At 47.3% G+C, this 15,879-nt stretch overlaps 1 protein-coding gene across 6 annotated transcripts in view; it reads right to left on the bottom strand.

Annotated features, from left to right (window-relative positions):
• The window catches only part of TRIO (trio Rho guanine nucleotide exchange factor), a 339,733-nt gene that overhangs the window by 154,661 nt on the left and 169,193 nt on the right, over positions 1 to 15,879 (bottom strand). For all 6 annotated transcript variants that reach the window (XM_059416916.1, XM_059416919.1, XM_059416917.1 and 3 more), the window contains exon 10: positions 10,568 to 10,690. In XM_059416916.1, coding sequence (XP_059272899.1) covers positions 10,568 to 10,690 — 123 coding nt within the window. The remainder of the gene's footprint in view (positions 1 to 10,567; positions 10,691 to 15,879) is intronic.

The raw sequence follows: 15,879 nt of genomic DNA, 5'->3' as shown, positions 1-15,879 counted from the left end.
TGTGTGACTGGGCTAGAAATAGAGGTATGAGTGTGAACACATGGTTTTCACAGATGTGTGAACGTGCTCCTCTCTCCCTCTGTCCCCTGAGAAGGCCCGGGAGCAGCAATGACCCAAGAGTAGACAGCGTGCTTAGCACCTGGCTTTCCAGCCGGGAGTCACCATTTTCCTCCACAAGGAACCAGGGCTCCTGGAGACACGGCTGACTCGGGGGGGGGGGGGGGGGGGGGGGGGGAAGAGGGGGGGGGGGGGGGGGTTGGGGGGGCGGGGGGGGGGGGGGGGAGGAGGGGAGGGGGGGGGGGGGGGGGGGGGACGGGGGGGGGGGGGAGTGGTTACAAGATGAGGCTGAGGCGTCTTACTGTATCCACGAGTAAGGAAATGCTTAAGAACAGTGTGGGTGGGTCAGGACACAGACGGCAGCTTCGGCTTCCCCTGGCCCAATCAGGGATGGTCTGAGAGTAAACAGTGATAGCAACAGAGGATAACCCACCAAAAACAAGAGGAAACCACGAGTCCATGCAGACATAAACAAATAAATAAAATTGGCTGAGGAACAGGATGTTTACAGAATTTCAGAGTAGCTCCCCGCTAAGTGCTTACTAATTACAAAGGGCAACGGAGACTCATCTCACGACGGAGAATGTGGCTGACCCCACTTTAACCGAGAAATCCGCCGGAACAGCACACGTAGCAGGACAAGTAGAAGTCGGGTGCCGACGGGTGGGAAGACACAGGGACTCGGCGGCCCTGATGCGCCGGCTGAAGATGGATGTAGAGGCGCAATGTACTCAAGACCGAACGTCAGACAGACCCAGAGTGAGGAGCAGGCTCCAAAATAACAGGCTTGAGATCTTCCAAAGTGTCGGGTCACCAAAGCTCAGAACAACCGGGCGCGCGCTACAAACGCAGGGACAGCTGAGGTGAAATGGCTCAAGGCCACGGCTGATTCTGTCCTGGGTCCTTTGGCCATTAAGGACATCACAGGGTCCGGGGACCAGCACATAAGCCTGCAGCGGGGCTCACTTCCTGATTTTGACAGTGACATTGTGGGGGTACAGTCTAATGTCCCTTCCTGCTGGAAATACACGCTAAAGCCAATGGCTTAACGGAGGATTAAGTTCTTTGTGCTATACTTCCAACTTTCTTGCAAGTTAAAAAAAATTTTTTTAAACAAGTGTAAATACAGCTTGATAGGTAGATGGTCTCAGGAAGGATGGTCTGTGAAGCATTGAACAGAGCGGCAGGCGCCCCAGGTGTCAGCGTCGGGGCAGAAGCCGTCCCTCCTGGCGCACGCTGGAAGTGGGGGTGCAGTGTCTACAGAGAATTTGGAGTGTCCATAAAACCCAACAAAAATTCAGTCTATGCTTTTACCATCAACACAGGCTGCACGCCCACCTCTCCCTGCGCCAGAGCCAGAGCACTTACTGGGCCTTGGGTCTACACCTCAGCACGGCCCCTTCCTTCCACAGATCAGGACACTGAGGCAGTCACTGGGCTGGGCCAGAGGCTGAGCATGGATCCCGTGCCCCCGCTCCCCTACTGTTCAGCCCACGATACTAAACCAGCAGTTCCCAGCAGCATTGTCCACGCACTGCCAAGAGGCGAAGCTCATCGCCATCTCGCCCTGACCATCTGAAAACCCGTTTTCAGGAGACTTTTCTTTTTGGTGTTCTGCATTATTAACTGAGGATCTTTGAACTCTTTCTGGAAATGACTGAAGAGATGTCAAAAGACCCAATCCTTTAAAATATACCATTTACGGCCGGAGCTGGAAAGTGCATCCATGTACGTCTCACATGGTCTCTGGAAACAACTACCGTAAGTCCTTTGAAAGCGCAGTTTCCGATCTGACTGCAGAACTCAACACTGCCACTAAGGGGTTGTCCGTGCACTCGACGGGGCCTCCTCAGAAGCTAAGTTAGAGCGACCCTGCGTGGAGCAGAGACGATGACAGGCCACTTCGGAAGAGCTTTGTAGTGACAGCAGCACATTTCATAAACTCCGCTCTCCATCCTGTGCAACTCCAGACCTCCGCATCCCCCAGGCGTGTCTGGCACCCTGCCAAGGAGGACGGGGGCCACGAGAAGCCCTCCACACACAGATGTCGAACTGCTCGGAGATTCCGGGTGCCCGGGAGCAAAGAGTCTCACAGCAGATGCCTGAGAGCCAATACCAGTCACATCACTGGCCTGGTGCCCCTGAGCTGCAGGCGGGAAAGCACCACGGCCTTACGGACAGACGAGGTGGGAGCTAATCTATGAATGAGAATCCAAACGGTGTCCTGATGAGCAAAAGGCTTTGGGTGCTATTAACAACAATAAAAAGTAATGACAGAAACTCTTGGAGTCGAGAGGAGCCTCAAGACACGACAGCTAAATGCAACGTGGCATCCTGGATGGGGTCTTGAAATGGGGGAAACTCGGGAAATCTGCACAAAGGAGGGGCTCCAGGAAACCCATCGATCTCAGTTAATGCTGACAAACGTCCCAGACTAAGAGCAATCATAGGGGAGGCTGGGGCCGGGTATGGGAACGCTTTGCATCATTGTCACAATTTTTCTGCAGACCTGAAACTGGTCTAAAAAAATAGTTTCAAAGTATATGTGTTTATACAGTTGGCCCTTGAACAGTACATTTGAACCGCACGGTCCATATATATGTGGATTTTTTTTTTTAATGACAAGTATATTGCAAGTATACTTCATGATATTACTAACTTTTTTCCTCTGGTCCACTTTATTATAAGAATACAACACACAACACGCATAACATATAAAATATGACAATTGGCTGCTTATGTGATCACTAAAGCTTCTGGTCAACAGTAGGCTACTAAATATGTTTTCGGGGGGTCAAAAATTATACCTGGACTTTTGAGGCACCGGCTGGCAAACTGGTAGAGCATGTAACCCTTGATCTTGGGGTTGCAGGTTTGGGGCCCACGTTGGGTGTAAAAATCACTTAGAAATAAAATCTTTTAAAAAAGTTATACATGGACTTTCAACTGCAGTGGGGGTGGTGTCAGTGTCCCCAATCCCCACGTTGTTTAAGGGTCAGCTACATGTGTATGCATATACACACAACATATACATATACACACATATATACACATATACACAACATATACACACATACACACAGCAGATTTTTCAAAAATACTTTCATCTTTGGAATAATCCTTGGGTACTTTCCACAATTATCTGAGACATTCCCCGAGAGGCTGGCCCCTGGGCACAGAGAAAGCTCTCCTTGTGAAACTCAGTTAGTAGCATCGAGGGCTCCAGCCACTGAGATTCTACGGTACATTGCTGACAAGGGTCTGTGACCGTTGGAGGCTGTTCCAGGTAACCTTTCTGGGGACGATGGCTTTTTGGAAACCCAGGCATCCCCCCATGGAGCCTCACCCAGGAAACATGCTCTGCACCTCTGGGCAGAGAAATGAAAGAAGCTACCAGAGTATCATGCTTTATTCAGGGCGCACACATTTTTTTTTTTAAGAGCTAAACCCTATTTTCTTATTGTCACCACGACCATGAAGTCGCTTACCTCTTGTGTTTGATAAGGGGATCGGCAGGGGATATTGCCTCCCAGCACTGAACACTTTGTTTCTGAAAGCTTTTCTAACGCTTTGTCAGCAGGGAAGGATATTTGAGACATATGTGAGTTCATTTCAAACGAACAAGTGCACTTTTTAAATTTTCAGAGATGCTACACAATATTTACTTCATCCCACTTCTCATTTCATACGCGGAGAAAATGAGCCCACACAACGGTCTCCACGGCTTTCCCTGGGCCCCCAGGATGGGCTGCTGGAGCCAGGGTCGGCATGCAGCGTCTCTGAAGCCGACGGCCTTGCTATGGACAGAGCCCCACCCTGGATCCCTCTGCCTCAGAAGGTAACAGATTTCCAAACTGGTCATAAATGGACGCTTTGGAGCCCCCGGCCTGTGCCCTGCAACAGCCTTATCCCAAGGATGGTGAGGAAACAAGGTGCAAAGGGGAAGTGACTCGTCCAGGTCAGTCAGGAGAGCCAGCATGCCCAGATGCCCAGGCCTGGGCTCCTCCTACAAGGGGAGACCTAGTACTTAAATCTCTACTTAAGGGGAGGCGGTGTCAGGAGGCTGTTTTAGAGCCGGAAGAAGCCAGCCTTCTCCTGCCTTTGGCCTGCCATCCTGTCCCCAAAGGCACTTCTCTGAGACGTGGGCCCACCTTCCCTGTGAAGAGGAGTAAAGGAGGTACTGGATGGCCCAGGCCTGGGTGGGGCTGGAAGGGTTTCCTCTTTTCTGGAGAAGTATATCAAAATCGCGGAAGAGCCCGGACTGGGCAACGCTGCAGTGCAGACAAGACCTTCCTTTCTCCACAGATCCTTATAGCTACCCTGGTCTGGGACCAACAGAAGACTGCCGGGGGCTACATTTAGACAGAATCCAGTGAAAATCACGGGTTTTCTGATCTTAGAGAACACAGGAGAGGAGGAGAACATAAGTATTTCAAGGAATGATTACTTCTATTCCATCTGTTTTGTTTAAAAAAAACAACAGACCAAAGTCTGCATATAGAAAGCTTTCAAAGTATCTTGTACTACCAGGACAGAAAGGAATGGTGCGTCAGTGCATCTACATTCTGGGCTAAAAATCTCACTGCCCTGGGGCACCAGTCTGGCCTAGTCGGTTAAGCGTCTGCCTTTGGCTCAGGTCATGATCCCAGGGCCCTGAGATGGAGCCCCGCATCCGGCTCAGCAGGGAGCCTGCTTCCCTTTTCCCTTTGCCCCCCTCCCCCGACTCGTGCTATCTCAAATAAAGAAATAAAATCTTAAAACAAAAGAACAAAGCCAGTGTTCTGAATCATCTAAAAGGCCCGTAAATTGCCAGGGATCATTCCTTCATCCACGAAGGGCAAGTGCAGGACACAAGCCTGCCACCGCTCCCCCTGTCGCCACACACACACAGGTGATACAGAACCGAAGTACACTACAGCGTGACAGGACTCGAAACACTAAGAGCAGAAGTGAAGAGGTCTGTGTGGCGTGTATTCAGGTCGAGCCAAAGAGTGACTGCTGACTGCTATCCATATGTGTTAGCATTTTACCTGAGAGATAATTGGGCGGGGGGCGGGGGGGGGGGGTATTTCCTCGGCAGGGAAACGGCACAGCTAGTCTCCTTACAGCTACCTGGCGAAGGTAGGAATCAGATATCTTTTCACAGCTAGGGAAACTGAAGCTCAGGAAGATGGGGGAACTTGCTCATGGTCGTAAAAGCAGTGAAGGCCTTAGGAAATGTAAGAAGTGTCTGTGATAAGGGAAATCTGATATCTTGTAAGCACAGGCCAACCTGAAGGAAATCTTTGATAGTAAACATCGGGTTGAAATTCTCCACTATTAATTTATTTTAAAAGACAAAATGCCACACCTTACATCAAAAAGTGAACTTTTTGCGACAGAGCAGCCTGTCATATGGAAGCAAGGACCTAGTAACTACAGCAAATCAGAAATGTAGGACATGCCTTACACAGTCTCCACAAAAGAGGACAATGAGCTCGGTAGCGACCAGGGAACTGGAGAACAGGCCTGACTATCTTCTGCAAATCTTGCCCAAATGGAACGTCTCCTGCTTTCCTAAATGCCACACTTCTTTATCCTAGAAGACAAGACAATTACACGGCACCCACAAAAAGCTGTTGACAGAGACAGCTTCAAAGAGAAGGCTGTCACAATACGTTTGGAAGGTGATGGGACTCTCAGGGGACAGGCAGACGGGAGGGAAGTGCTCACAGGATGCCCGCCTGTGGGAAGATGTGATGGCAGAGATTTACTGATCGTATTCGAGAAATCTGTGCTCTGGAAACCAACTTCTTCCTTGAACCAGAGTTCTGTGGGCTTTAGTTTGCCAGCTACTGGAATCCTAGCTTTTTCTATCTAAAGAGTAATGTCAATCTGATATCTACATAGAAGGTAAAAGAGAAAATGCCTGCCAGAGAGCATCTCCCTTCCCAACAATCACATGCAGAAAGCTTCCATGGGGAGAGTACGGATTTCATCTTTAAAGCTCCTGCATGGACATGTGACATGGTTGCCCAGGCCACACCCCATCCACTTGTCAGCCCAGATTCATGCGATAGGAAATGGCTACTCACGTCACTGTACAAAGTAAAGAAGGGACGGATTGTCAGATTAGTAGAGAGAAGGTTCTTGGCTCTGCAAAACTGCACATAAAACGTAACCCAGTGCTTTCTGATGTGGCAACAGTGGCGTGAGAAATGAAGAAAGGCCCGGGCTGGTGGCTCCTCTGAGAAGTCCCGCCCGCACACGGGACGCAGGGCTGTGCAGCTCCCTGCCACCAACCTGCCCTGACTCCTCTGCAGTTCCTCCTTCCCAGAGCAACAGAACTGCTCCACATAACACCTCTATATTTAGTGCCTTTTAAATGAATTCAACCCCAAGACTTTCACCACTTCCTTCTTGTACCTGTTACTTCATCACATGCCACAACTCACCGTTCTGAAGACGCTGTCTACATAAATGGCTAACTCTAGATCGCTGAAGATAATTTAGAGTGGATTTCCCAAAAGAACCATCAAGACGCAACCCTAAAAACAAAAAAATGGCAAAAAGGCATTTTCTTTGCCCTAAACCCCCAAGTATGTTTCAGAGAATGAAATACAACTCCTTATTAAGGACTGACAATACCTCTGCTTACATATTTAAGGGGCCTCCAAAGGCCATCCTGTCCAAAAACTACCATGAATCTAAAATGTAAACTTCGATCTCTACTAAGCACCTCTCCTGTGATTTGCTTTGCCGGACAGTCAAGGATGGGGGCGGGCAGGGAGAACGGGTAGTGAAGGTCACGTGGCGGAAGGCCTCGTTTGCCTGTGCTGCCCCAACACGGAGTCTGTGTCCCTTGGGAAGAGCCAGAAAACTTCAGTGAAGGAAGCTACAAACCCAAGAGCAAGGCCACCGTTTGTCAGGACCAAACCTGTGGCACATGGCCAGTATCTGAAAACCAGAGGGAGGGAAAGTGGGTGCAGATGTTTACAAAGTGAACAAAGTGTTTGCACTCAAGGCTGCTTTTGATGCACAGCTCAGATTTGGGGTGTAAGCAGTTTCAATGTAAGGGGAAGAGGGTTAGGCACCCCTTATGATCCCAGGGACAATGAGCAGAGATAAGAAAGGACTGGGACTCAGCTGAGTAGGCAGAAGTGGGTGCAAACAAGCATCTGCCTCTCTCTGAACCAGGGGTGCTACTCTGACTCTCGGCTTGCCCTAGAAATCTGTGGACAGAAAAGTTTCCTACATAGAAAAGTTTCCTACAGAGAAAGTCTTCTCACTCCTGCTGCCCCCTGCGAACTGGTGTTGACAGCTTTGATGTCTTAGACCTGAGACCTTAGACCTAGATGATGACAGCTTAGACCAGAGGAAATGAGTTTACCATGAAAAGAAAGGGCGTTAGGCACAGCAGAGGCCTACTGAATTTGGAATGGAGGGAACCACAGGAAGTGGAGGGAGAAGGGTCCACAGAGTGCTGGACACACAAGGATGATCGGCAGGCCATCATCGTCCCATTAGTGGGAGCGTGGGAGGGCGTGACGTGGGGAGAGGCAAGGGCAGCCCAGCCTACCGCCGTGGGGGACTGTGCTGCTTGAGGGGAGCATCTCCATCTCCAGAGCCCATCTGTTCGCAGTTCTGCCTCTTACTTTCCTCAGTGCCTCAAGTCTTTGCTCATAGGACACATTTCATGTCCATCCCAAACCACACCGGTCACAGCAGTAGCTTATCGCATGGAAAAAATGAAGGGGAGATAAGAGCACATATTCCATATTTCTTCTACAACAGGAAGACAAAATATTTCCCAACAGGCATGAAGTATGGACACCACACATAAAACAGACAAGAAAAATGCTCCGAAGATGCCTGAGGCAAGGCTGCTGAACACACCATCCTTTCCTGCTCCTTTCTTGAGATGGAGAAAGTAGAAAGGCCGAGATTGCCATTTTTACTCTCAATGTGAAGACATGCAGAGAAGGCATTTTCACTGAACAAGACTTAAGTGGAGACTGTTTTGCTATCCCATAAGTAGCCCCGATTCAGTTCCCTAAAGGAGTGTGCATCTGAACCCTGTCATGCAAAACTACGGACACAGAGTACGGTTTACTCCTCTTTCTTACAGATGAGACCACAGTGTTGGATCTGTTGACATTCTTCCTTTTATAAGGGAAGAACCTCTTTATTTCTAATAATGTTTTTATTAGCACAATTTTTAAGAGATAATCAGAGAATCTTTTGTCTCTTTACAAGTAAAATCTATTTTGTTTTTATTATAATTACTGATACTTATGAACAAATTACTACATCTTATTCTGTGATTTCTATCATGATTTTTGTTTTGTTTCTTTTGCTTCCACCAGACCCATTTCCATGAATTTTTATTTACTCAGTTTTCTGTGTTTCTTTTCCTGCTAGAATTCCTAGGAAGCAACACTTTCTATCCCTAGACTGTACGTGGTCACTCTGAAGTGCTAACATGCCCCCAGGCTTACAGGCATTAGGAAAGCAGTGGCTCCTGCCAGCCCCCAAACCCATGTCTGTGCTGTCCTGTTTTTAACTACTCCAAGCCTACCTTTAAATGGTCAGTCCTTAGATTTATACATACACTTGTCAATTTCTATGCTCAATCTTGATCCCAGTCCTTCCTTCTGATGCTTTCCTTTTTATTAACTAATTCATTTGATAAACACCTGTTGATCACTTAAACGCACCAGGCACTGTTGCATGGGTCAGTGTGAGAGAAGCGAACAAAACAAAGGGCCTATTCTTGTAGAACTACAATGTAGTTCACATTGCAGCGGGTGCTTCCATTATTCTTACTTAACCACATGCCTTGGGGCACGTGGGTGGCGCTGACATTTGAGCATCCTACTCTTGGTTTCGGCTCAGGTCATGATCTCAGGGTCAAGAGATCGAGGCCCATGTGGGGCATGATAGTGGAGTGTGGAGCCCGTTCAAGATTCTTTTCCCTCTCTCTCTGCCCCTCCCCACCACTCTCATGAACATGCACTCTCCTTTTCTCTCTCTGAAATAAACAAATCTTTTAAATAAATAAACTAGGGCGCCTGGGTGGCTCAGTCGTTAAGTGTCTGCTCAGGTCATGATCCCAGAGTCCTGGATGGAGGCCTGCATCGGGCTCCTGCTCAGCAGGAAGCCTGCTTCTCCCTCTCCCACTCCCCCTGCTTGTGTTCCCCCTCTCACTGCCTCTCAGTCAAATAAATAAATAAAATCTTTAAAAAAATAAAAAATAAAAAAATAAACTATATGCTTTAGTTCTTCCGGTAAGCATCTGAGGAGTAAACTCATTCAGTCTTGGTCTGCATTTTGTCATCATTGAACGATCATTCCCCTGGATCTGGAATTCCAGGTTCAGAGTTAATTTCCCTTAAGACTATTCTACCAACTTCCAGAACCTGTGGTTCCTGGTGAGAAGTGGCCTTCCTTATTTCCTTTCTTCCTTCCTTCCTCCTTTATTTTTAAGATTTTTTTTTTTCTAGAGAGAGAGAGAGAGAGTCAGTGGAAGGACAGAATGAGAGGGAGACTCCCTAACAGACTGCCCACCGAGCACAGAGTCCAACGCGGGGCTCGACCTCATGACCTCCAAGGATCACAACCTGAGCAGAAACCATGAGTCGTTTGCTCAACCAACGGTGCCCCGAGAAGTCGACTATCTTTCTAATAGTCCTTCTCAGAGAAGTTGTTTTGTCATTTCTTTTTGTTTTTAAGACGTTGTCTTTGAGGTTCCTTGGTTTTACAATAATGTATTTCAGTTTGGCTACATCCTACTAGACAACTTCTTTTTAAAGCAACTTTTCCCCTACACCTCCTTATAACTTCCATATCATACAGAACAGACACACACAATACCCACGTTATTGTCATTTCTCCCTCCTTCACTCCACTTTCTTTCAAAGCACATTTACCAAATAATAAGTTGTAGGAAGGCCCTGGCCCGGGTGACTTCCCCGCAGCCCCATGCACACATGACTTCCTCCCAGAAGCCTTTGCAGTGCCTACTTTCCAGATAAGAAAGTTAATATGAGAAATGTGAAGAGATTTTTCCCAATGACACAGTGAGCATCACAGCCAATGCTCCAACTCACAAATCGCGTGCCCTAAACACACTACACACTCTACATCCTCTTTCTAAGTACACACATGTAAAAAAACTGGAGAAGGACAAGAAACGCTGGTCTCTCATTACAGAAATGCAAGAAGAGCCATTACTGTTTTGAGTATCAGGTGAAATCTCATAAATGAGTCAATAGGCATTGGTACAATAAGTATGGGAAAACATTCAGGGCAGTTTTCTGTGTCAAGAACACCTTATTTTATGGCCCAACCAACAGACAAAATCATCTTTTTGAGCAGGTAAGAACAACCTTACTCTCAAATCTGAGCATTACCTCCTCTGAACCACCTTTAAACGTATCTAGCCAAGGGTCACTCATCTCAAATGCTAAAACGAACTCAAAACCAACGACACAGGTATTTATGGCAGAAAACAGTGAAGCTATGGTTTTACCTGTGCTACTTCTTCAAAATCTTCATGACGTTTCTGTAGAGCTCTGGCCCGATGAAGAGATTTCCCCACACCCGTATGTTTGCTCAGAAACGCTTCTCCGTGGTTCTCAATCCAGTCGAGCACCTACAATAAAATACAGGTATACATGCCATAAAAACAATGTTCTGGGGCGCCTGGGTGACTCAGTGGGTTAAGCCTCTGCCTGTGGCCAGGTCATGATCTCAGGGTCCTGGGATGGAGCCCCGCATCGGGCTCTCTGCTCAGCAGGGAGCCTGCTCCCCTCTCCCTCACCACCTACTTGTGATCTCTGTCTGTCAAATAAGTAAAAAAATAAATCTGTTTTTAAAAAAAAAAATGTTCTGTCTCATTTGATGGCTAGGCCGACCCAACCCCCACCCCCCGCCCTGATACATTCTGTTGTCAAAACTATAACAAACAAGAAGCAGAGGAAGGAAAAAACTGGAAGCAACTGAACACTAATCTACCATGTCTGATCAGCTCTCCCAATGTGGTTTTCAGCAGCTCTTACTGTAAAAGCATAAGTCCATCTCTGTATAAATATTATGTGCAATAATGATTAAGTCTCATATCATTTTATGCGCAATGGAGCATCCAAAACTGAGTGGGTTTTGGATAAGATAGTGGTTATCAAGCCACAGACAACCAGTTTAACTTGACATTTTTATAAGGCTCAAAGCTTCCCAACTCAGGCAATTCAAGTTTAACCACAGAGTTAATGTTTTCCTGTCCCTTTCTAGACCACTGAAAACATACAAATACAACCTAAGAAAACAAGACGCTTCAATGCCTCTGTCCTGGTCTTTGAGGATAATTTATTCTGTAAACTACTAAGCTATTGTCAAAGCTAAACATTCCATAAATTTAATTACATAAATGTTCTTGCAAGTTGACGTCCACCACATACAGAATGGGAGTAAAAGTTAAGCAGTGCCGCCCCACACTTCTAGTTTCAGAGCCGGGGCTGAGGAGTTCACTGGCTCTCATACTTGGGAAACCACAGAACACTGACATGAACAAAACATTTACATTACCATCAAATGTACTCTTGGCCTCTCTGATGGGGAAAAGAGAACTAGCAAACAATAAGTCAGTGACATCTTTCACTAAAAACTAAAATTTTAGTATGAGGAATTCAAATATTTGAACACATTTGTTACCAAACTGCTGAATGCCACCTCTCATACTTCGCATTTCATTTTATGGTAACACTGTACGGATCAAAAGTATCTCAGATAGAAGTGGCAGCTGGAGCAGGCACAGCCAGGACAGCGGTTGTGGGGACAACGGAAGCAGACCAGCCACGGCACCCCACTAATGGCAAAATATAAGGGCTCTTAACATTCAGTGCTATGAAAAGGATCCCTTGCCCTTTCTTGCCTGCAGTAGAGAGAGATCAGAGGTGCTGACAAAACTGTTAAAAAAAAAAAAAAAAAAAAAAGGCGGGTGGTAAGGGCCAGCCGGCGTCCAGGGACACCTGGCCTTGTTATACATCACTCCAAACCAGCGACCTTCCAAAGCCAAGGGTCTGGCCAAGGGCCCTTTCCGAATGGAGTTTAGTAAAGTTAGTAGCACACATAAACAAAATAGCTTGCAAACGCGAATAAATTGCTGGTGGTCCTCTTAAAGACCCTGCAGAATTAGCAGAGGTGTTGGTGCATGGGGGGAGAAGGCGGGCGCGGAGAACCCAGAGGCCAAGCCTTATAGCAGAGGCTTGGCTAAAGCCACATACCTACCTTATTGCTACGGCTCATTTCTGAACCTCTTTTGTCAATGCCTCCCATCTGCTAGCCACTCGGGGTCACACTACCAGAGTGCTTCTTCGTGGATCTACCTCTACCCTGTCACCTGGCTCCCAGTCCTCCTGAGAACTCACTCATTCCCACCCTCCATTTCTAGCCTCCGCTGCATACCCCGGGTCGGGCTATGTGTTCTTGGTCAAGTTCTTTATCCTTCCTAGACTGTGGCTTCCATGGGGCTCAGGGATGGGGGGAGGCGGGCATTGTGAGGCCCGTGTCAGGCACATGAACACCAGCGTGGTGGATATGCAGTCTGAGCAGCCTCCCCACCCAAACCACAGCGCATGGCAGACTGCCATCTAATTTACAGCCCGGTGGTGGCACAAGCTATAATTATGCGTAGCTTTTCAGTTTCACTTTTTTTTTTTTTTTAAAGTAATCTCTACACCTAACACAGGGCTCAAATGCATGACCCCAAGATCAAGAGTCACACACTCTCAGACTGAGCCATCCAGGCACCCCATCGATTGTTTTTTAGTTAGTGTACATTATCTTCCTTTCTTGAGGTGAGAGAGAGAGAGAGAGGGAGGGCACTCCAGTACTACCATCAGTAAACAGTGCCACATTCACGCCTGACTTCAAGGCAGACATAAAGATGCTCAGTTGTTTACATGAGTCTCTTAATTCTTATTATAAAACACAGACCCTGTTTCACTCCTACGAAATGTTCATTGACAAGTTCAAGATGTCTCAACCTCAAGGATGGATACAGTTAAATGGAATGTGCCTCTGGGCTTGGCGCCAATACCACACAGGAGACAAGGATCAAATATTTTAGGCTTGAAAAGAACTTAAAGACAGGTAAGTACACCTAAGCTACAGTCTCCCTGACTGTCAGAAAAGGCTAAGAGATCTTTCTTTCTTTTCTTTTTTTTTTTTAAAGATTTTACTTATTTATTTGACAGAAAGAGATCACAACTAGGCTGAGAGGCGGGCAGAGAGAGAGAGGTGGAGGCAGGCTCCCTACTGAGCAAAGAGCCCGATGTGGGGCTCGATCCCAAGACACTGGGATCATGACCTGAGCCTAAGGCAGAGGCTTTAACCCACTGAGCCACCCAGGCGCCCCGAGATCTTTCTAACTATTTATTTTGCATATTCCTCAACTTTACTGTCAAAAGAAAAATTAAGCCACTTGCAAGCAGTAAATCTGATAATCACCAGCAACAAAATAAAGACTTGAAATAAGGCCACAATTTCAAAAAGTAAAACATAAACATTATTTGGTAGAAACGGCAGAGGAAGCAAAATACAGTATATTTAAAATAATAAAAGTTTGGTTTTGAAGCCCAAGAAGTCTTTCAGGGAGCGAAAGTTGGAAATTAAAGCTACTATGAACCAAGCGCTTAGAGTTAAAATTTCTCTTTCATTAGAGGCTCCTTTAGACAGAATTGTAAATACCAAGTAAAAATTTATTTCCAACAAACATGAAACTAATTCAAAGGTGTATGAACGCCAAGCACTTAAAAAAAAAAAATAGTAGCAGACAATTATGCAATCCAGCTCACATTCATAACCAAATACCCCACGAAGCTTTTGCTTCTTTTACAAGTCTGAGAACACTCCTCAGATTGTCCAGGAATCCTGAACCAATAGAGCTGTCCAAACAGCATCTCAAAGACATGCCTGCAGAATCTCCTCCATTTAAAACATAAAAATACTTGCAAATCAGGGGCTTCATCACCCTCTTCCAGTCAGCCACTTCCCTGACCTCAGCTGTAGCCAGCAGCTGTCCTCTTGTGACCCCAGCCTCAGAAACACACTGGCCCAGGATCTGTGGTGCTGCTGCTAGACTGGAGGAAAAGGACAAAAGTGATCCCTTCCCACGGGCTACCTGGTTCCTGGGCAGAAGAGCAAAGCTGGGAGCCAATGCCACCTTCCTCTCTGGGCAGATGCTGTGCCAGGAGTTCATTTCACTGTATATCAGTGCCCTCTAATGGACACAGTGACAGCACCAAGGTCAAGGTCACTTCAAAACGAGACACCAACACAACACAAATACCATCTCAGCATCTAAGTCAAAATGTCAGATGGGCGGGACATATTACATATAGTTTAACTTAACTCCCTGTTTGTAATTACAAGATAGATCATGATGATGGCAAGTATGATTGCGCTCATTTCCTCCCTAATAATTATACCGTTGTCTGAGAACCTGCTGCTGCGGCAAGCACGGGCCTGGGCTGTGTGCACGCTAAGCCATCAATCCTCACAGTGGGCTGGAGCCGGGAGACCTAGCACGTCCCCATTTCACAGATGGAGACACAGGACCAAGGATCCTCGACTACCAGGTGGAAGAGCCAGTCCAGGGGCTAAGACCCAGAAAGTCTGCTCAGAGGGTCCATGCTCTTAACTTCTGGTCTACACAGCTCTTGAGTCGGCTCAAGGGCCACAGAAGTGGGACAACAGGGTCTGGAAGGAAAGAGCTGTTCTTGTCTGCAGACAGCTGGGGGTTCCTGGGGGATGACCTCTGCCGAAGTGACTGTTACAGTGGACAGCAAATGCCACCAAGTCTCAGGTATGGCCATGGGCACCGGCTGCTGGCACCCCTCCCCGCCCCGCGGCACACTTCCGGCCGTCCCGGGCAGACTTCCGGCTGCCCCGCGGCAGACTCCCCGGCGGCAGGGCAGACTTCCGGCCGCCCCGCACGGCCCGCGCGCTCTTCTGGCACGAGCCCCCACCCCCACGCTCACTGCCTCCTGGATTACTGTTTCCGGTGACAGCTTCCTTAAGCATTTGTGACTAAACACTACACCCCTGTCAGAGGAAACGAATTCTCACAAACCTGTGTCTCAACCGTAGACAGCATGAAGACCATGCGTTGTCTATGGAGAGAGGATTCCACGCTGTCCGGGAAGGCCGCATACGCAGGTCCAGAGTCCCTTAGCCACAAAAAAGCTGAAACGGCTCTGAAATTCTGAATATTTTTTCAAAACCTGGTCTCAAAAATTCATTTGGCACCAAGATCTGGCTCCCTTAGTGTAGTTCAGAAATCTCCACGCTTTCCTTCAGATTACGGGGGACGGCCCAGACGCCCGGGGTGTCCTGTATCACACGCCCTATGCACTGTTACTCCTAAAGTCTGAAAAACTCTTAACCCCCAAACGCATCTGTCCCCAAGGGCCACAAACGAGAGCGTGGATTTTGATTACTGTCCCTATGCAACAAGAAATGGGGGCTCAGAGACGTGAAGTGACTCACCCAAGAAAGAATACTGAGAAAAGAGATTCACGTGAAGGTCTTCCCAGCCCCAAACTCAGGCTCTAACCCGTCGGTACATTACATCATGGCTTGTAGATACTATATGAACGCTGTAAAAGTATTTCTAAAATTAGAGTTCTAGCTGTAGGATAGCTGTTTATAAAAACATCTACAGATAAGACCTCAGACATAAAACCACCAAGAACACAAGAAGCCATCTGGTTTTACTGGGAATTCGGGATCCAAAGAGTATTCAGGGAAAGTATCCAAATATCTGTGAAATCCAGCCATCATTTT

This window comes from Mustela nigripes, chromosome 12 (assembly GCF_022355385.1).
Source record: "Mustela nigripes isolate SB6536 chromosome 12, MUSNIG.SB6536, whole genome shotgun sequence".
NCBI classification, from domain to species: Eukaryota; Metazoa; Chordata; class Mammalia; order Carnivora; family Mustelidae; genus Mustela; species Mustela nigripes.
Note: the sequence above shows the minus strand (reverse complement) of the source record. Positions and strands in the feature narration are given on the sequence as shown.